Raw genomic sequence first — 22,523 nt, 5'->3', positions numbered from 1 at the left:
GAAACCGTATTGCCAATGAGATCATCAGATTCTTTATTGGGGTGGAGCTCTTTTTTATATTTAATGGAACTTTCTATTTCAAATCATATTGACAGCATATGCAGTTTGCCATTTTGGAAGCACCTGAAAGTTGAGTCTATATTGAGTTATAATTTACAAGAAGAAAGAAGAAAATTCTGTTGTTCCCCTGGGAATAAGCACTACTTTGTTCCCAGTGATTTATTTAACTTTCCAAGCCTCACCTCCATATTGGGCTCACAGGAATAAAGTGGGTTACACTCATGACTATGCCCCAAAGCCTAATGTTACCAGTCTCATTTATAAGAGAAAGAAAATTAAGAGACATTTCAAAGTTGTTAAGCCAAGACCTCACTGAAAGTAGGATTTGTACTCAATGTTATAAAATGCACTAATGATTTTTTTTTTTTTTTTGCTTTTAAACAAGTTGTAAGGGAGGAAGGTAAAGGTTCTATTCTATTCCTCACAAACCCTGCAATGCCAGGTTTGTAGGAAAAATATATATTATTGCACACTTTCTCTGTCTGAGACACTGTGCTAAGTAAAAATCATTGACCATATTATCTAATTTAATCTATATAACAAAAGTGAGGTATGTACTATCATCCCATTTCTAAATGTAAACCATTAATGTGAAACCATTTTAATTTTCAGATTGGGAGAGAATGTATGAAACACTCATTTCTTACAGGTATTGCTGATCATAAGGCACTGGGGGCAAATGAGTAACAGTGTTAACTGTTTGAATGACAGTCATGTACAACTCAAACACCATCTTAATTCTAGCTCTAGGCTGCAATCACCCTAAACTTCCACTTCTAAACTCTCTAAGATTTACATCCATTTAACACAATTTACTCTTTCAATTGGAAACATCAAAATAAAAGAATACTTAATAAAAACATTTAAAAGAAATCTTGTACCATAGCATAAATGATACACTGAATTTTGACTTAGAACTGGGTGTGAATCCTCCAAGCTGAACCTCTGTGGCCTTTGGTTGCCTCATTTATAAAATCACCCTACAAATTCTGAGACTAGATGAGTTAAAATATGTGCAATATTGTGTAATACATGTGAAAGTACCACATAATTCTAATTACTATTGCTGTTATTATTATAAATAAACTAACAAGGAAGTAAAGGGAAGTAAAGTATAGGGAAGTAGGATGTGCAGTGTAAATTAAATCAGACAGCTCTCTTTGGACCAAGAAATTCTCTTCTGGTGCTGCTAAGTATTCATTCTCGCTGACATGTGCTGCTTTTGTAAGAAGGGAATGTGCTCTTGCTAGCACAGGGAAATATCATCCTGGTTTTCTCTCTCTGTCTCTCTCTCTCTCTCTCTCTCTCTCTCTCCCTCCCTGACTGTCATCTCCACAGATCTTGGCTGCCTTACATTTTCAGTAAAATTAAATATGAGTCGAACGTAGAGCCCCAAGAACTCCCAGATCATGGCATTCCCTCTTCAGACTAGCTGTGTTGTCCTTAAGCAGGCCAAATTCTCTCAAATGGAAGGCACACATGCTACTTCCCCAGCAGCTAGCCAGGCCTGGCCAAGCTAGCTAGCAGACCCCTAGTCCCATTTACTCAGCTTCATCGCAATCAAATGATTAATGCAGAGCCATCAAACATACAAGCCCAGGTGTCTGTATTTTAAGCAATATAGCCACACAGACCCAGGGAGAAAACTCCTTGGGTGTACTTTCAATTTGGGGGGTGGGGTAGGATGAGGGTAGGAGCCTTTGGTTAACAAAACACTGTTACAAAGTTCCAGAGTGTTCCTGAAAGCCAACTGATATTCAGTCAATATACCTTCTATAGGCCAAATTTACTTCCAAAATTTTCCTTCTGCAGAATGTTTACACTGCAGACTTTTGCTGGCCTTTTCTAGTCTGGTATTCCTCAGTAATGAAACCAACCCTACAAATACATCAATCATAGATGCCTGGTAACTCACTAACAATTAGTACCCGTTTACTAGGCAGGGCAATTGATCCCAAGATGGTAGAGAGGTGCTTTTCTTTTTAAGATTTAGCTTCTATGAATACAGGCTTACATTCCTTTTGGTAAAGCTCATTCATGATTAAATTAAAACTGCAAATCATGCAAACAGAAATGATAGGCCCACTAACCACTCCCTGAGCCACAATTATTTAACCTTAGTGTATTGCATTCCTATACCTCTTAAGGCTGCCAGATGGGAAAACAAAGTCCCCCAAACTGTGGCAAATGTGAGTCATAACTATATTACTAATCAGAATTGTGACATACATGGACATCACTGAATGAGCAGTTCTTCTTATAGAGGGAGGAAGCCACCTTGGCTTTGGAGAAAGAATGGCCTTTTAAAGTTAAGTTTATGAATGTGTAAATATACAGTCCATAATGTTGCATCTCTGCCTAAATGTCTTCATAAAGTGTAAATTAATGCTGATCCTAACTAGGCATTTGGAACGCTAACCTAGTTTTCCATATTTAGCTAATAGCTAGCAATTTTGCTTATACTTTTATCTTCTCATTACATAGCAATGATGATTATTTAGTAAATACATGTGAAAGGCCACATAACAACTCTCCTGGGTTGGAAATAACTCTCTCCTAATGCTTCTATTTATACAATTTAGTTGCTGATACACCAAATCAAGTATAGCTGTGACAAGTATCCCACTAATGCCTCTTTTGGAGGCTAAGAACAGGCCCATGCTCAACTGGTTCCCCTTTGTGCTGGCCTGACCAAATGAAGAGTGGGGTTGGGGACAAAGGATGGGGAGGTCCAGAGCTTTAGTTAATGCTCACCTTTTGTAAATCTTAAAGGGACTCAGCTGGTTTGTCTGATTTGAAATTATTTATGATGCTGGAAAGAGGTAGGAAAAGACTATTTTATAACCAGTGAAATAACATGGAGAAAAGAGAGAGAGTTTGAAAGAGGCATGTAGAAGAGAAAGATGTAAAATGTGGCCTTGTGAGATGCCACCCAGTCTATCCCTGGACATATGACTGATATAAACCTTTACAAGTCACCTGGGAATTTTTCCTCCTAGATGTAGGATGGGTAAAGAGTAGAGGATTTGGAGTGACCCCAGGGCACTTTTTATTGGCTTCTAGGTACACAACATATCTCTAAAGTATTATAGAGGCAAATTTATTACTAGGGTGGCCAAGCCCCAAACAGAATGATTTCAAATAAAAGACCCCCCATTCCCACCCTGAATAATGGTATTTGGAACTGGGTCCAGGATAAGGGCAGACAAGGGTTTTTAATATCCAGAATCTGGTCTGGCTTATAGGGTGGGGATTAGCAGAGCTGAAGGGAGATGCAGGAAACATGTCCCTCCACCCCAGTGCTGCTCAAATATGCCTGCTCACAGGGGCAAGGTTCCTGATCTCCTCTTCTGCTGACTTCATGGGAAGTTGGCTGAGTCCCCAATTCTGCAGAGGGAATGCAGGCAGAGGGGAGTACTGCAAATGGGCCTTACCCTGGGTGCTTAAATGACAAGTGTGGAGGGAAATGGTGTGGACACTGTCAATGGGAGGAAGCACTGAATTGAACTGGGGAATACTGCTTATCCTGGGGCATTTTCTTACATCTCCACTCCACACCCCCAACTCCCTGCACCAACAAGAACACTGCTTAGAAATTAAAATCCTTCCCAACACACACACACACACACACACACACACACACACACGTAGGCACAAGCTCTACTTCATTCATCGCAATGCCCTTGCTTCCCACTAGCTCCTAAAACTAGACTGGCACAAGTAGCCTGAGGTCGGTAAGTCTGAGCCAGTAAGTACATCCTTGCCACTGGGTATTAGGAAAGCTCATCATCTAAACTGGTATTTATGATATTATGTTGTTTTGGATAAGCTTTGCTTTTATTTGGGGTGGTCCTAATGTGTCTGGGGACGGCATGGAGTACCTCTACATCCCTCTGATCCCTGCTAGTACTCTCCAGTCCCCGCAACATCCTGCAGTCTCCTGAAAGTGCCTAGATACCAGGGCAGGGCTCTGCGTCCATTTTTTCAACCAGGAACCACCAGAGTTTGGAAACTTTGAAAGCCAGGGATGGTGGTGGGGTTTGCCAAGGCTCAGATTTCCTCGCCAGAGTTCTCAACCAGGAAAGCAGTTGAAAATCAACACCCATCTGCCTCTTCTTTCTCATCCCTCCACCCCTATTATGTTCCAGGACTCCATGCAGATGCTACCTCCAACACACACACACACACACAGGCACACACACACACGCATGCAGACACACACACACCCCCTTGGGTTTAGAAGGTCTTCAATTCTGAAGGCAGCAAATCCGCAGAGCTGAAAGGGTCTCTGCCACCACCCCTCTCCCGTCCCACCCCGCGAGGCTACTTGATTGTCTACATACAATAAAATCTCATACATTCCAAAGACCACAACATAACCCAAACCCGCCTGTGACTCCAGCGCGTCCCATACCTGATATGCAGACGATGAAATTGGCTTGAAGAAGAAAAAGCACCTCCCAGACTATTTCCATCCTCTGATTCTCATTCCAAGTGCATCACTCGACGGGAAAACAGGGGGGAAGGGGGGAATCCCCACAGGGCACACGCGCACACACACACACACACACACACACATGCACACACGCACACACTTCCTAGCGAGCGCACACTCACACTCCCACCCGACTGTCAGCCAGGGACCCCCAAGATCAATATCGCAGTTTGAACTGTTCCAGCAAATCTCCCCTCGGGCTTGACGGATGTGTGCCCCAGATGTGCTGACACATGTCCGATGCCTCGCTGCCCGGGAAGTCTCCCTGCTCGTCGGTCTCTACTCCTTGCACAAGCGGCGGAAACAGCACTAGCAGCGGCGGCGGCAGCCACCTGAAGCCACCAGCGCTAGGCTCTTCCTGCAAAAACGAGACCCCGATCCTCCTGGCGCCCCAAGAAGTCATAGACGATAGCCCCCCGCCGGGCCTTGCCGCGCAGTTCCGGGCCCCTGGCAGCTCGCAGCTTGCTGGCTAAGCCCAGGCAGTCCGCGACGAGTTGCCCTCGAAGTCCGCCCGCCTCACCGGGGCATGGTCAGAGGGTGGCTGCTCCGCTCCGGGGCCGTTCTCCTCCTGCTTCCGGGGGGAGGAGCAGACACAGCATACAGAGAGACAGAAAGAGAGGCAGGGATTATTGCCCGAAACTGCTGGCCGCCAGCTGCCTCCGCCGACCCTCCCGGCTGCCCAAGTCCGCGCGCAGCCTGCAGCCTCGGAGCCCGGGTCGGGAGGCACGTCCAAGGCCCGGAACGGGAACCGTGGGGAGCCAGGTACCCGGGAGCATCGGGAGCCTATGGGCTCCCCGCGTCGCGTGCGCGCTTTCTGTTCCTCTGCTATTTTCCTGGGCTCCCCGGAACCTCCAGTTGCCTCGCTTCCATCGTCCGCGACTACCGCCGCGGCCGCCGCCGCCGCGATTTTCCGCAATGCAACTGCAGGGGTCGTTATTTCCTCGCCTACGGATCCGGACGCCTCCCGATTCTGAGGGGAGGTGGAGGGCAGGTGGGGGAGGGGTGGAGGAGGAGGGAGCGGGGCTTGGCCAGGTGAGCGTCCTTGCTGCCGCCGGGAGTCCAAATGTCAACCCGGCCGCCAGGTGCCCGGGGTGGGGGGAGGCAGGGCGGGGAGGTGAGGCTTAACGCGGCCAAAAGGAGAAGGAGAGAGCTGGGCGTCGGAGCTTCGGGCCCCCGCGGTAGCCGCCTCGGCCCCAGCGCCGGGGCTCCAGCTCCTCACTCCGCCCCGCCGGGCTTCTTTTGTCACCACCTAGGATTTGCGGAGTTTTTCTTCTCCTTAAAGAGAACTTTGCGCCAGTCAGTTAGGCGCGGGAGACCCGGGCTGACTCATCTTGGGAGTGCTGTGCTGCGCTCTCCCTCTGCTGTGGAATACTGGGGGATTTTTTTTCTTTGCATAATTCATTCCCTTCTCTTTCTCTCGTCCCTCTCCTGCCCCCTCCTCCTTCCCCCTTTCCGCTCCGGTGCCAGTGCCAGAACACTACTTACCCCAGAGTTCTCTTTGCAGGTTCCTAGACCAGGTCCTGCAAGGCCCTCACCTCCCTCCTCCTGAAACTGGGGGAAAACCGTCTTTCCAAGTCAGGGTGCGGGCAGTGGTCACTGCTAACTACGCCTCTGCTTAGCTCCGGGAAGATCCAGGACTATTGGAAACCCGGGCTTTAGGGGAACGGGCTTCCCTTCTTTTCTTTCGTTTATTCTGTTTTTCTTTCGGGAAGCTCAAGTGCTTGGAGGCTTTTGCTGGGCTCCAGAACACTCTGCCAGCAACATTCAGCAGCTTGCATAGATTTTCCCTCATTAAAGGCGCGCGCGCGCCAGCGCGCGCGCACACACACGCCCAGAGCTCGGCTCCTCAAGGCCCCAGGGGAAGGTGGGGGCGGCAGGAGTACCTGCCGCCACCCAGGCCGAGGTCGACGCCGGAGCCTCTCGCTGTTCCGCAGAAGGGGTCGCCGCAACCTGGAAAGGACTTGCTTCCGGTCAACACCTTGTAACGTAGGTGCAAGGGAATCGGAAGGAGACCCTGTGCTCAGGAGTGTTCGCCTGAGAAGGCTGGCAGCAAGAGAAGAAAACTAAAAATCGCAGATTTGTACTGTCTCTATGGCTGCAGTATTGGTCTTAGAAAGCCCAGACTTACCTCTTTGGGAGTGCTAAAGAAGAGGCGGACAGGGTGGGGGAAATCCCTGAAAAGATCTCGGATTTCTCGGCGCGCTTGTTCGGATTGCAAACTATGACGTTTGGAGATTTTGCACAAGCGCGGATGAACACACAACAGACGCAAACACACATAACCCGCAGGGCTTTTTTTTTTTGCACTTTTTACCTTTTGGTGTTTAGAAAACATTTCGGTGTGAGGCGCGGTCTAATAACCGCATAAAGGGTGGATAAATGGAGAAAGAGAAGGGAAATGGGTACAGCAAAGTTAGTGATTCTTCCAGGCTGTGTGGCATCTGAGAGTGCGGGGTTGGAGCCAAAGTATTGCAGCGTTCCCAGGATTTTTTTTTTTTTTTTTAAATAGATCTTTATTGGAGTATAACTGCTTCACAGTACTGTGTTAGTTTCTGTCCGACTGCTCAGGAAGGAGTCTGGCGGGTCTTTTTGCAGAGTGGCTGTTGGGTGCGGGGTTGGGGGTCGAGGGCATGAGCTTCCTGCGCTGGGCAGACTTTGGGAGCCACAGCTGCGTAGTTCTGCTGCCTTCAGGGATTCGAAAAAAGAAACACAGGCAGTCTTGCTTACTTTTTAAGACAGAGGTGTGACTGAGCGATCTGTTCTCTGAGATGAAGGCCAAGGAATCCAGGTGGTCAGCACATTAAAAATCGAGGCCTAAATGAAGGAAGTCCAGGTTTCTTATGCAGGGAGCTTCGAGGCTTAGCAAGAAATACTCTGAGACATCAGAATATTAAAAGAATCTGAGATAGTGAGAATTAACCATTTGGGGAAACATACTGGGGGGGGGGGGGAGGGTGTCTCCGCGTCTTGAAAGTCCACTGCCCAAAAGGGATTTTTGAAGGGAGAGAGAAGAAAGCAGTTTGCTAAAGATGAACAGATTCCACCCTAGGGAGCTTTTGAAACCATGGACAGTGACCTACCTTCTGCACTTGGGAGTGGAATTTGCTTGCCAGCAGGAGAGCTGTCTTTGGAAACAGAAGCACAGTGCCTGGATTTTTATACCAGGACTCATTTATTTACTAATGAATTATGTAAATTTTTTTTTAATTTTTATTTATTATTTATTTATTATGTTTATTTTTGGCTGTGTTGGGTCTTCGTTTCTGTGTGAGGGCTTTCTCCAGTTGCGGCGAGTGGGGGCCACTCTTCATCGCGGTGCGCGGGCCTGTCACTATCGTGGCCTCTCTTGTTGCGGAGCAGAGGCTCCAGACGCTCAGGCTCAGTAGTTGTGGCTCACGGGCCCAGTTGCTCCGCGGCATGTGGGATCTTCCCAGACCAGGGCTCGAACCCGTGTCCCCTGCATTGGCAGGCAGATTCTCAACCACTGCGCCACCAGGGAAGCCCGAATTATGTAAATATTAACTGAGTGCCGGATATGTGTCAAGCACTGTGGCAAGACGCTGGAGTTTTATCACTAAAAATCCATAATCCTTGTTTCAAGAAGCTTATAGACCATGTTTCCTTCTACATTTTTGCCTTACAAGCCAATGCCAATAAAATAATAATTAATTTTCTTATTTTCAGCCTGTACATTCACCTTCAGCCCTCTCAAAGAATATTTAATCTGTTCTCTGCCACTAAGTCTTTTCAATTAAAAAACAAACAGGGCTTCCCCGGTGGTGCAGTGGTTAAGAATCCGCCTGCCAATGCAGGGGACACAGGTTCAGAGCCCTGGTCCGGGAAGATACCACGTGCCGTGGAGCAACTAAGCCCATGCACCACAACTACTGAGCCTGAGCTCTAGAGCCCGCAAGCCACAACTACTGAAGCCTGCATGCCTGGAGCCCGTGCTCCGCAACAAAAGAAGCCACCACAATGAGAAGCCTGTGCACCCCAATGAAGAGCAGTCCCCACTCGCTGCAACTGGAGAAAAGCTTGTTGGGCAGCAACAAAGGCCCAACGCAGCCAAAAATAAAATTAAAAAATTTATTTAAAAAAAAAAGAAAGAAACGGAAACATCAATTCATAAGACAGTATTTAAGTAAAAATATAACATGCATGTATCAATTGTTTGCTATGTGCCAGGTATTGCCAACGCCCTTCCATGAATAATCTTATTGAATCATCCATATGAGAGAAATATCATTATTACTTACATTTTACAGATGATAATACAGAGGCCCAGAGTAGTTATTTGTTCACGGTCTCACAGCTACTAATTGGTAGTGTAGAGATCAGGACCAAGCATTCCAAACTCAGAGGCCATGACACACTATCTTCCTTCACACTCTATAAAATGAAATGTATCATCTCAGGGAAGTAGAGCACAGTCTATGACTAGAAATTAATCAAAGGCAGGATGAAATGCAATGGTAGATTATGCAGTTTAGAACTTAATTACTGTGGAACTGGGAGAAAAGATCACTGGAATTAAGAGTAATCAAAGGCATTTCTTTTCTTTTTTTATGGGGGGGGCACATCACGTGGTTTGTGGGATCCTAGTTCCTAGTTCCCTGACCAGGGATTGAACCTGGGCTCTGGGCAATGAAAGTGCAGAGTCCCAACCACAGGACCACCAAGGAATTCCCTCAAAGGCATTTCTAATGAAAGCATGTGAGTGCCTGCTAAGTGCCATTTCTGTTCTTGGCACTTGGGAGACAACCCTGAACTCAACAGTCCCTCAAAATTTAGTTTCCATGTTAACATTTTCTAGAAGAAAAAACCCAATATTTTCTTGAGTTATTTCTAGGCTTAACCCATGTTTTCTAAGAAATTTTTCATCTTAGTCCATAAAATAACTCAGGAAAAGCATATATTAAGTTGGAACCTTCTGTCCTCACTCTTTACTGAAGTGTTTATTTTTTTAGCTCATGAAACTAGCAAAAGAAATTTAAAGAAGGCAATGAAGCTAGAAAATATTTATTCTTATCAATTTTTTTCATATTTTAATGAGCTTGTGCCCATATCTTGATAACTACAAAGAATCTCTCTCCACTATATCTGTCTTCATCTTTTGTCTCTTTCCTACTCTACATTTCTCTACTACAAATTCAGTGCAAGTATCTTATACATACAATAGAAAGTCTTGGCTGAGCCCAAGTGTGAGAGCCAATTCCAGTTTTCCCAAAGAAAGCAAGGAATTGAAGTTCCACTCCCTAGAAAAGAGCAATATTGAAATCCTTTTGATTCTTTCTCCACCTTCTCTTTTTCTCAACCCCATAGAAAAAGGAGTGATTCATCTGACTGGTAAAATTTTTGAGAATTTGATATCCATTAGGGCACATTTCTCTGAGGCAGAGCTTCTATATTAGAAGACAAAGCAGACCCATCTCTCTTCCCCACTCCTCCCTTGGTCAACCTATATTCAGGCAAAATGGGTTCACTATTTCAGTATGTGTTTCTAGTCTCCATGCCATATATAACTCAAGAAGAATAGTGGTTGTCTGGGGACGTAGGCACGGGAGTGTAGAGGGACAGGAGAAAGAGGTTACAAAGGAGCAAAGGAAACTTTTTAAGAGTACTAGATATTATCTTAATTGTGTTGCTGGCTTATGGATATGTACATATGTCAAAAGTTGTCAAATTGTGCACTTTACACATGGGAAGTTTATTTTATGTCAGTTATATCTCAAAATTATCTATCAAAATGGATCATTAGCTTTTGCAAATAGAAGCAGAGACTATAATCAGAAATAATCAGAAATATTTAATAAACTGTGGCTGGACTAGGCTTAGAGAAGCTCACTTTAATGCACTGTTGCTGTTCTATGTGAAATGTTACTGTAAAATTACTCAGACTTTGAGAAATATTAAAAATTATAGGAGTTCTTTAATTTGGAAGTTGTCATTCAAAGAAGTAGCTCTAATGTTGTACCTGTATCTTTACATGTTTTATAGGTATTGGACTATTATGTTAAAATATAACTATCCTGTTTGGAACATGTGATAAGCTCCCCTAGTATTAGGTGGGGAGATTTTCCTTGAAGTTAGTGAAAATTATCCAGTCAGTCATTCCTGGAGAGAAGCAAATCTTGGGACAAAAATGAAAACTTGGAAGATGAGCTTTAGAGTGGAGCTGAGCAAGAATACTTACTTTTCACTGAGGATGAGAGGCAAAGGAGTCTGTGCATTCAGGAGCATGTTTAATGGTGATGGCTGGATTCTGCCACTGGGATGTGGGCTATGAGATAGGCAGGGAAGAAGCCTTATAGTAAAGCAGGAACATACCCTGAGGGAAACCAGTAAGACTGGCATGGCATGTGATTCTGTAATCTGAGAGAAATCATATGTAGTAACCAGTTAAAAATTAATCTCTAAAAAAAAAAAAATTAATCTCTGAATGTTCTTCCTTTCTGTTGTCTCTTCAGATGACTATTGATAAACACTGTAACATATTGTGGGAAAATTTGTGTGCCAACACTTCGGCTACAACGATAAGGGGGATTGCAGCAGACCCAAAACTAATGTGGAGGTGGTAGCAGAAGCAAACACATGGTGATACACCAAACTGCAGAGTGAGATGGAAGTGACACAAAGGGCATACCATTGGCAGAGCAGAGAGCTATGTGGAAGAAAGAGACAGGTGAAGACTCTGGTGATGACATGGATTGTGAGCACAGATAGGTTATCCCCGCAGGGACTCTTCAGGAGTTAGTAGGTGGGAGGGAGGAACTTCAAAAGGGGGTCTACGATTCTACTATTCAGCATGAAGACTGAGGCCACCATTCAGTGTCTTAGTTTCCTGTTGCTGCTGTGATAAATTATTATAAATTTAGTGGCTTAAAACAACATAAACCTTTTGTTTTAGTGGGGTATAGTTGTTTTACAGTGCTTGTTAGCTGCTGTACAATGAAGTGAATCAGCTATACGTATATATATATCCCCTCCCTCTTGGACCTCCCTCCCACCCCCCACATCTCACTGATCTAGGTCACCACAGAGCGCCGAGCTGAGCTCCCTGCACTATACAACAGGTTGCCACTAGCTATCTGTTTTACACATGGTGCTGTATATATGTCAATCCCAATCTCCCAATTCATCCCATTCCCCTTCCACCCACCACGTCCACACGTCCATTCTGTATGTCTGCATCTCTATTCCTGCCCTGCAAATAGGTTCATGTGTACCATTTTTCTAGATTCCACATATATGCATTCATATACGATATTTGTTTTTCTCTTTCTGACTTACTTCACTCTGTATTACAGTCTCTAGGTCCATCCACATCTCTACAAATGACACAATTTCATTCCTTTTTATGGCTGAGTAATATTCCATTGTATATATGTACCACATCTTTTTTAGCCATTTATCTGTCAATAGACATTTAGGTTGCTTCCATGTCCTGGCTATTTAAATAGTGCTGCAATGAACATTGGGGTGCATTGTGTCTTTTTGAATTATGGTTTTCTCAGGGTATATGCCCAGTAGTGGGATTGCTGGATCAGATGGTAATTCTAGATTTTTAAGGAACCTCCGTAATGTTCTCCATAGTGGCTGTATCAATTTACATTCCCACCAACAGTGTAGGAGGGTTCCCTTTTCTCCTCACCCTCTCCAGCATTTCTTGTTTGTAGATTTTTTGATGATGGACATTCTGACCAGTGTGCAGTGATACCTCATTATAGTTTTGATTTGCATTTCTCGAATAATTAGTGATGTTGAGCATCTTTTCATATGCCTCTTGGCCATCTGTATGTCTTCTTTGGAGAAATGTCTATTTAGGTCTTCTGCCTATTTTTTGATTAGATTGTTTAAAACAACACAGACTTTTAATCTTTCAGTTCTGGAGGTCAGAATTCTGAAATAAGTCTGAAGTGCTGCATTGTTTCTGGAGCCTCAAGGGGAGAATTCGTTCCTTGCCTTTTCCAGCTTCTAGAAGTTGTCCTCATTCTTTTGCTCATGGCTCACTTTCGGCAGTTGCTTTACTCCAACCTCTTCTTCCATCATTATATCTCCTTTTACTCCCTAATTCCCCTTTTTCCTTATAAGGATCCTTGTGATTACATTGGGTTCCCTGTATAATCCAGGATAATCTCTCCATCTCAAAATCCTTAAATTAATCACACCTGCAGAATTCCTTTTGCCATGTAAGTTAAGATATTCACAAATTCTAGGGATTAGGGTGTGGACGTCTTTCTGAAATAGGATTTCTTCTCATCCATACTGAAATTTGTAACCAACATAAGGAATTTTATTTTTTAGAGGAGATAGTGGATAATTTATTCCTATAAAATGCTATTCCTTATTTGTTATTTAAATTTTGACAGATGAATAATGACAAGGAAATGATACACACTAACTTTATGGTGTTTTGGTCAATAATTTGGGCATCAGTTTGGAAATTAGGGACACCCATACTGCACTTTTCTTCTTTTCATTACAATTAATCACTCTCTCAAGTATGCAGCCTTCTGAACTCAAGATTTTACAAGTGGAAGACTTATTTACAATGAATAAATAGCAGGCATTCTGCAAACTATTTCTGAAAATTGAATAGGTTTATTTGTTTATCTGAATAACTTCAGTCTTTCTTACATTTGTGCCATGGATTTGATGGTAGATTTGATGGTACATTTCAAGTGCACATTAATGCATTTCAGACCGGCTCTAATGCAACTCCCTTAACTTTCAGGTGAGAAGATGGAGGCTTAAGGCTTAAATGATGTGTCCAAGTTCAAATATAGACAGAAGCAGAAGCAGAGTCAGAGTCTGACTCTTGTGTTCCTAATTATTTACTTTTAAACCTGTGTTGGTTCACAAACTGGCTCCAGAGGCCGAAGAAAGAGGCGGAGCACTCCAGATTAGGAGGTGGCAATTTTAATCAGCAAGAAAATTTACAAATGAGGCTTGTATTGGGCAGTTGGCTGCAAAATGAGTAGATCTCCGTACCTACCCACCAGAATCTTAGATGTTTATATAGAGGCTTTAACTGGGTTCAGTCACATATTCAGCCCAGGTGATCTCACAAAACCTTACTCTCTCAAATCTGCATCTTTTAAAGGGCTCCCACTTTGGGAATGGTGAGTGAAACATATATTCCAAGGACAAGCAGGAGCCTTGATTGCCAGGGTCCAGCTCTCAGGTCAACTGTTGGTCACATCCTCTCAATTACCTCCTCCAACGACCTTCCATTGCTATCATTCCTTCTACTGTTACCAAGTAACACATTGCGGCAGCTGAAATACAGATAGTAAATATATCATCCAAATTTATGCAACTTTGTGAAAGATGTTTTTCCCAGATTTTCTGCTTTTGGTCCAAAACACTTTCAATTCTACCTCACTGTGTGCGTGTGTGTGTGTGTGTGTGTGTGTGTGTGTTTGGTTTTGTGGTTTTACGTTAAACAGTTTCCAGTGAAGTTTTATACCAACAAGAATCTTCTCCTTTTCTCCTTAAGCCAGCTGCTGTTGCTGCTTCAAGTAGCAATTATAGATCAATATAGAGGATTTTAGTTCCATAATGATTCTCAGGTTTAAAGAAAGGCTTTAATTAGTACAACAGTCTGTTACCATCTCAGCTTATATAATTTTGGAGGTAACATTAGGTGTTAAAATAACTGGCCAAAATTTTTTTCACATTGCCTTCCTAATGATTACCATTAAAATTATAAGTATTTACCTTTTTATTTTGCTTTTGAACAACATACTCTGGTTTACTACTCAGCATTTTCTACATGCTGGATTATAGAGTCATATATCCCATTTATTTATTAAGGAAACCTACAAATAATTAATGTGGCAGACAGACCTACCCCAAATATTTGGAGGCCCAGGATAAGAGTAAATTTGATGGATCTTTCCTCCCCAAGCCCATGGCCCTCTCTTCCCACTCTTGGCACTGTCTAAATTTGCCAGGGGCCTCATGGTGGGTCTTTCAGGCTTACATGAGATGCCTCAAGCTCAAGTGCCTCAAGCCTATGTTTTTTACGCATACATATAAATCCTTGGTCACACTCTTGATCCTAGGTATGCACTTACCAGAATTGCAGTCTACCCTCAAGGAAATAGAGCTGCCCCCTCCCTCCACCCAATAGTATTAAACATCAAATGTTTGTGTGAAATAACATTGAATAAATTAAAAACATTGAAGATGTTCAAGAGTGAGGAAGGTGTTACTGGAAGTCTCTAAAAGGAATCCCACTTCCAAATCAACACAGGGGTCTCCACATCTAGTTTATTTTCTTCTCCTGCAATTGGGATTTTCAGGTTTTTATCCAACTTTAATAAGAATTTTTATCCCTGATACTGCTGTGTGGCTTTAATAAAGCAGGAGTTGATTTACCGTAGTAGGAAACCTACAAAGTTCTGGATCTACTCTCTGATTTCTGCTAAACAGAGCAACAGAGAAAACTCATTAAAACAAAATGAACTTCCTACCAAGCAGAACAGGAGAGGTATAATATAAGTAGTCATACTCTATGACAGAGTTAACAAAAGTTGAGATCAAAAGGGGTTGTAAGACTAAAGTTTTGGGCTTCCCTGGTGGCGCAGTGGTTGAGAGTCTGCCTGCTAATGCAGGGCACACGGGTTCGAGCCCTGGTCTGGGAAGATCCCACATGCCGCGGAGCAGCTAGGCCCGTGAGCCACAATTACTGAGCCTGCGCGTCTGGAGCCTGTGCTCCGCAACAAGAGAGGCCGCGATAGTGAGAGGCCCGTGCACCGCGATGAAGAGTGGCCCCCGCTTGCCACAACTAGAGAAAGCCCTCGCACAGAGACGAAGACCCAACACAGCCAAAAATAAATAAATAAATAAACAAAGTAAACAATGCGTTTAAAAAAAATACATTAAAAAAAAAAAGACTAAAGTTTTGTTACAAAAATATAAACATGCTATTGTCAGGTACTGTAAAATATTGAGGATGTGGTAAATGTCACATAAACTTATAATCAAGTGATGGTTTTCAACTCACTAGTTCAAACACTCTCTTAATGAAACTTTGAATCTTAATGAATCTTTGAAGACCTTTCTTTATGAGCTAATATTACCTTATGCTGAATTTCCCCTTGGGAGGGAGAAGGACATAAACATTATTTGTGAAAATATATTTCACTTAAATCTCTAAGTTATTATTTCTATAGGAAGAGGAATTAAATGGATATGAATCAAATCTTTAAATGGTCAACTATTTTAAAATTCTCTTCAAGTCACTAACTTCTCTCATAATAAAATAGTAATTTCTGGTGGCTGTTTCTCACTATTCTTCCCATAAAATGTGAAATAGATTGGCATCCTGCCCTCTTCACTTCAGGTTTTTTGTTACAAAATAAATGAACGAGATCTATTTTTTCCTCTTGTAAAAGTGAATTTCAGAAGGAGGTGGTAATTTTGAAGGTGTTGCCATAATAATTTTTGGATTCAGTTCAATCAATAACTACTTGAGCTAGTTTTTCATTAACTGAAGGAGTATGCTCCTTATAAGGCAGGATGTGAGTGCCACGCCCAAAGAGTTCCCTTCAGGAGTTTCCTAAAATTTTTAAGAAAATTGACCTTAATATATTTGAACTCTTAAAGAGGTGCAGGGTGACAGTGTCACAAAATCAAATGATGGAAAGCTTGGATAAGGTCCATTGGCATAAAAAAGTTGGGTCTATAATGGTTCAGAGAGTGACTTTTATCTAAACTGTTTTGCCACTGAATGCTATCAAGAAGAGCATCTTCTATTACTTTCACTTGCTACCAGCTATCTACTTTTAACCAGAAGGGCGCAACCTTGAGTCAGCCTGGATATACTTTATCCCTATGGAGAAGCAATGACCAAACTTTAAATGAAGGTAACTAGAGGTAAGGGAACTTAAGAACCTCAGTCTGTTTCCCACTTTGGGGAAGACATTTCTGGCTACTCTAGTGGAAACCCAAACTAGAAAATGCAGACCCAATGAACCAAGTAGGGTCCTGTCAAGAACACAAAAACCAAGTTATTTTTCTGAGATAATTTAATGTGGAGAATTGGTTGAACAGGCATTGGAGGACTAAAAAGCGAACTGAAAAGCCTATAACCCAGAGAGAGTAACTGTAGGAAGTAGATACCACCATTATGACTGGGGAGACAAAGCAAAGATGTCAGGGTTATCAGAACCTAGAAGCCTGGAGGAGGGGTTCTTGATGATCTGGCATCTGTACCTCTCAAGAGAAAGTGCTTTGCATTGATGCTGTTACCTTAGAAGCTCAGAGGAGGGGATGTAACTCAGACCTCTGAGGAGGGCATGTTGCTCAGCTGGTACTTATATCTCTGATGCAGCACAATGAAGGCTGGTTTTAGACTGTTGGAAGAAACTGGAAAGTGGACCAACTGCTGCTTGCTGAAGCAAGAGTTTTTGCTGGGGAGACACTTGCAAAAACTGAAAGAATCAAGTCCTTTCTCCTACCTCAGGTCTTCTAATCTCCCTCTAGCACCCTCTGTTGGCAAAACCTAACAGAGACCAAAAAAAAATGTGTTTGATAAAGACCTAGCCACAGTATCACAGAATTTGGAACTAAAAATATGATAGTTTAATAATTGACACATCCACTATTCCAATAATGACAGGACTTTGATGGAGGAAAAATTATCATCTAATGTGGTAGAGCTACATCAGTTGTTATAGTCCAGGATTTTGAAATGAAGTGTTACTTTACAGCTGCTTTTCACAGTGCTTGATGATGTTGAAGCAGTACTTTTCTCTCTGATTCACCAGCAGTTCTCTTGTTTAACCCACAGCTTCATAAATATTTGACTTTCCCAAATCTGATTTTGTGTTAATCTTTCACTGCCCTATGAAACTAAGCAGGCTACCCTACAGTCTCTTCTCCTACCATTGAATTTGGCATCTCTTAGCCTTCGTTTGTCCCACCATAGTGAAAAGCTGAGCCCTCCTCATAATCATGATTGATTAATCAGTTTCCAAAATAGCCAGCAGCATCCTTGGTGCCTCTTCCATGTCCCTAGAACCTGAAAAATAACGATGTAGATGAAAAAATAAAAGATATGTCTTCTAGTCTGGAGACTTGACCCTGAGGTCATCTGAGTTAAAGAAGTAATACAGCTGACCTACAGACTTCAAGACATTTGTAGGAACTCAGAGAGAGAATGTCCAGTATAAACCATAATATTTGAACAAAGCTTGATAGCAGAAGTTGTCATCCTAAATTCAAAACTGTGCTAACCTTAGGCTCTGTGGAGAACACAGTGGATAAAGAGTCACTGAGCCATGAATCAGAAGACTGGCATTTGAATCTGAAATATACTTTTCACCAGCTATGGAATTTCAAAAGGTGTTTAAACGCTTAAAGCCACAATTTCTTTTGCAAAAACAGGATAAAAACATTTTTCATATAGAATTATTGAGATAAGTACATGGAATAGTATAAATAAAAACATTTAATATTGTACATGATTGGTATTTAATAATTATTAATCTAAATCTATATAGAATTATAATTGGAAAATGCAATACATGGTTCGTGAAACATGCAAACCAGGAATTTTAAAATATCAAATACCAGACATTTAGGATATATCGAGTTATGGTTCTCATGTATCCCATCCTTATATCCCTTCCCACCCACCCCCAGGCAATATAATCGTCTTTGTTTAGCTGGTGGTGTTTGTTTGGAGTTTAAGGAAGGTGAAGTAAAGGGGAGTAGACAATTATACAACCAGATATCTCTATTTTAAGCAAATATTTACTTGACATTAACTAACTAAATCTTTTTTCTTATTCTTATCAAGGAGTAAAAACATCAGGAAGATAAGATTTGAAGGAGAAATGAAATAGGAATCAGAAGACATAGGTTAAAATGTCATTTTAATGTCACTCTGCCATTTAGAAGTTGTGTGGGCAAGTTACTTCCCAGTCTGAGTTGTTTAGTTGTTGTTTTCATTTCATTTTTTTTCTTTTTTTTTTTTTTGACTCTGTAATAGTTTTGTTTTTTACTATAATAGGTGGATTAGTATCTACCACATTGGGCTGTTTTGAGGAATAAATGAGATAATACACACAAAGTGCCTGGTATAACAGTAAGCCTTAAATACATGGGGCCATCATTGTCAGCTCCTGAGCACTCAGTTTTTGTGGACAGATCAGTGAGATATGAATTTGAGTCCTGGCTTTGCTGCTTCCCATCTCTATAATCTTGGGATCTTGGTTAAGTCACTTAAAATCTCTAGACCTTTGTTTCTTTAGCTTTAAAAATTAAAAGATTCATACTGAATCTCCTTACTTCACAGGGTTACTGGGTAGTGGAACTGATGAAAAAATCAGTGCAAAACACTTTATATATGTGTGTGTATACATATGCATGTATGTGTGTATATGTGTATATGTATGCATATTTTTGTATGCATGGCTATATATATGTAGGCATATACATATATACATACACCCACACATACACACATAGACCTTGATTTTGAAGGTCTCTTAATATTATGTAATCTATGGTAGTCCTGGGATTGGAATTTACTGATTAATGAAAGGAAAGGGCAGCAAATTTCAGACTCTGCTGTAACAGTTGAGGGAAGCAAATGTAGCCTCTCATTTGCTACAGATAAATATTAATATCTTTGTTCCATTCATTAATAATTAATTGCCCCAGGCTCTGACTCAAATATAATTGTACCTTATGAAAGCTCACAGCAGAGAAATATTGTGCAAAATGCAAAACATCAATTTTATAAGTAACAAAAATTCAATTAAGTTTAGAATAAATGTGTGAGTTCGCAACCCAAGCTTAACATACAGCCATGTAATGTAAATAGATTTGGAAAACAAAATAACAAGGGTGTGACAATTTATAAAGTGTGTGGAAAATCCAGCATTGCTTCCACACACTGACAAAAAAGGTACACATTACAGGAGAAGAAAATAATTTTTGACATTTTTATTGTGCTTTATAGCCACAGCAGTCCAATAAGTAGCCTGAATAGGAGGCTTCTCATACAGCGAGGCTTGAGGAGAAATGACAAGGTAAACCTCCCAGAATTATGTCTTCCATGTGCCTTTGGTGGGGTCTGGAATTCTTCAGTGTTGGTGAAATTCTTGACTTTAGATGTGCATGAGTGAAAAATATGACCATGAACTTGGCATCAGAAAGTTTGGGACCTGGTCTGCACATTACCTTTTATTTGCTATGTAACTATGAATAATGCTTCCTAACATCTCTGATCTTCAATGTATACATATGAAAATTAGGCACTAATATTATTAAGTAGGCATTAAAATAAGATCTTTTGTTAAAGCGCTTTGTATGTATGATGGAGGTTAATGAATGTTACATAAGAGGTGAAATATAATGTTAATTTGTTGATTTTTAGTATTTTTCATTGTGTGTTTTTTTAATTCACATAAAGCAAAATTTGCATGTTCAAATAACTTTGTTCTTCAAAGGAAAAACTTCTGAAAAGGACTTTTTCAACAATTCCATCATTTTGCAAAATAGTATGACAATCCTTATTTGAAAATGATTTTAAAAACAGTCATGCCAAAACTAAAACAACTATATTACAGTTGCAACCATTTTTTTACTTCTTTTTTATTTTATTCCCTATTCAGGAATTTAGCCCAAATTAAAAATGAATTCTAGCTGTTGGAAAATTGTCATTGCAGGTGTCTCAACTTTTGACAAAATATTCCATCAAACTGTATTAGCCTATTTATAAAATGTTGTACCCACATTGGCCCATCAAAAACACATCATTAAAACATTGCCTGAATGATGCTCTTGTTAGGTCAAAAAACACAGACATTATAAAACACTAATCTGATTAATTTCAATTCATTCAGCAAGCATTAAAACTTTTTGTATGCCAATCAAGCACAATGAAGGATGACACAACATATATGCACACACATATAGACACAGACAATTGCAATAAAGTACAAATGTTGTCACTGAGGTACAAACAGAGTGGGGTGGGGTCATTTAAGCTGGGTCTTGAAGAATGAGTAAGAGTTCACCAGGTGGAAGAGATAAAGAATAGTTTTTCAGGAGGAGTGTGCAGAGGTTCAGAGATAAGACACAGATGTCATATTTAAGAAACTCTAAGTAGTTAGTGTATTGTAGTTTGGTGTGGCTGAAACATTGACTGTGGGAGGGATATGGAGGGAGATGACGCCAAAGAAGTGGCAGGAAGCCTTATACGTCAAGCTGAAGAGTTTGCCCTGCAACCATTTTTTTAAAAATAGGAAATGTATCAACAGATTTTATCACTCACTTTCTTCAGTGAACTTGAACTTGCCATTAATGAATGAATCACAGGCTTTGGAAGCAATTTCTAAGACAGATATCAGAAATGTTCTGAATAGTGATAATATGAGTGGAATCCCTGTATTAGAGCACAGTAGGACTGGAAGGGACCACTCAGACCACCTCCTGCAGCTATCTATTTAATGCTAAATCTCTCTCTATAGTTGTGCCTATCAATGGTTGTCCAGGCTGTGCTTGCACACCTTGAATGATGGAGGGGTAAACAGAAAGTTCCAACTCACCAACTAATCCCTAGACAACCAGCCCCCAAATGAGGTTACCTAAGTGTTTTCCAAAAGTCACTTCATTAACATAACAAAAGCCACTTTAATTGCTCTTCTCACTCAGGATAATTCAAAGGGTTTTAGGAGCTCTGTGACAGAAATGAGAGGGATACCAAAGATATATTTCCTATTATACATCACAATATCAGAGCAAGAGATGTTGGGGCCTTGAACCAGGGCAAGTGTTTAGATTTAAGGTCTGTTTCAAAGGTAGTATCTACAGGACTTGGTGATGGTTATAGAGATGGAAGAAATAGAGGAGCTAAGAAATTCATTACGGAACACATGCATATCAATTTTTGTAAGCAGCTGAAAGAATCAGTAGGTCCAGAAAGTTTTATTCACATGTGAACAATAATATCCTGACACATCCCATTGACAACATGGCATAACCAATGCAACACTGGACTAAGAACTCACACTTTTCTGAACTTTGTCACTTATAATTTGACCTTGAGCATGAAATTTCTCAGTTTCCTTATATGTAAAAATTAAAGTATATGCAAGATGCTCTCTAAAAGTCCATTTACTTCACTTGTGCAGTCTTGAAGGATTAAACATAACCTTTGTTTGCTAATAGATATTATGAACCCTTTAGTGACATTGGGAAACTTTGCTTCATATGGGAAGTATATCCTAACTGAAAAGCATATAGAATTCCCCATTAGGAATGTACCCAGTGAATTGAGATATCATTTAAAGCTTGCATAGAGTTCCATTTTAATGATCTGACCTAATAAAACAAAGTGAATAAATAGAAATTTGCCTTACTAATGCCTGGTTCAGAGGAATGAGGATCAATCTAGTTATTATACACCACTATATGTTTGACAGTGTTTCGAGTTTCTTCAGTCAAAAGATTAATCTAAAAAGTCAGTAAATGTTCAGTGGGGGAAGAAATACACAATGATTGAATTACATATTATAGCTTCACTGATTGACAGAGAAAGTACTGAGATATTTGGCCTGGTAAATTGAAACTCTTTTGCATGGGAATAAAAAAAGTGGAAACCTTGATGGTGTAATCAGAGCATGTTAACACACTGTTATCATTTCCAATATGTTTCCTCCTTTTTGCAAAAAAAAACACCAAAAACTGACAGGATCTGGTTTGTTTACACAAAAGATCCTCCAGTCCAAGATCATGGCATATAAACATAAGAGCAGCAATAGCTAAAGATGGAGGGGAGGTAGAAATGGGAAACATTTGGACAAAGAGGGAGAAGAATTTAGAACAGGAGAGAGGGCAAATTTGAGCATTATACCTTCCTCTTCCAATATTGAGGAGGGAAAATTCTTCCATGAACCTTGTCAAATTCCTCTTATTAACTCTTGTACTCTTCCTGCACAGAAAAAAA

The 22,523-nt window shown here is 41.2% G+C and overlaps 1 protein-coding gene across 4 annotated transcripts in view; it reads right to left on the bottom strand.

Moving 5' to 3' along the window:
- Positions 1–6,667, bottom strand: part of CA10 (carbonic anhydrase 10) — a 615,488-nt gene extending 608,821 nt beyond the window's left edge. Inside the window, exons 1-2 of one of the 4 annotated variants that reach the window (XM_082371688.1) lie at positions 6,041–6,667; positions 4,475–5,123 (exon numbers count right to left, since the gene is read on the bottom strand). In XM_082371688.1, the coding sequence (XP_082227814.1) occupies positions 4,475–4,535 (61 nt within the window). In that variant the 5' untranslated portion in view covers positions 4,536–5,123; positions 6,041–6,667. Of the gene's footprint in view, positions 1–4,474; positions 6,017–6,040 lie in introns of those variants that run through there. The other 3 variants (XM_082371687.1, XM_082371689.1, XM_082371690.1) reach the window with 3 other exon arrangements.
- Between the last annotated feature and the right edge of the window lie 15,856 nt (positions 6,668–22,523).

The sequence above is a fragment of the Balaenoptera borealis genome (genome assembly GCF_965194805.1).
Source record: "Balaenoptera borealis genome assembly, chromosome: 20".
Taxonomy (NCBI): domain Eukaryota; kingdom Metazoa; phylum Chordata; class Mammalia; order Artiodactyla; family Balaenopteridae; genus Balaenoptera; species Balaenoptera borealis.
This window is presented reverse-complemented; position numbering and strand designations above follow the sequence as displayed.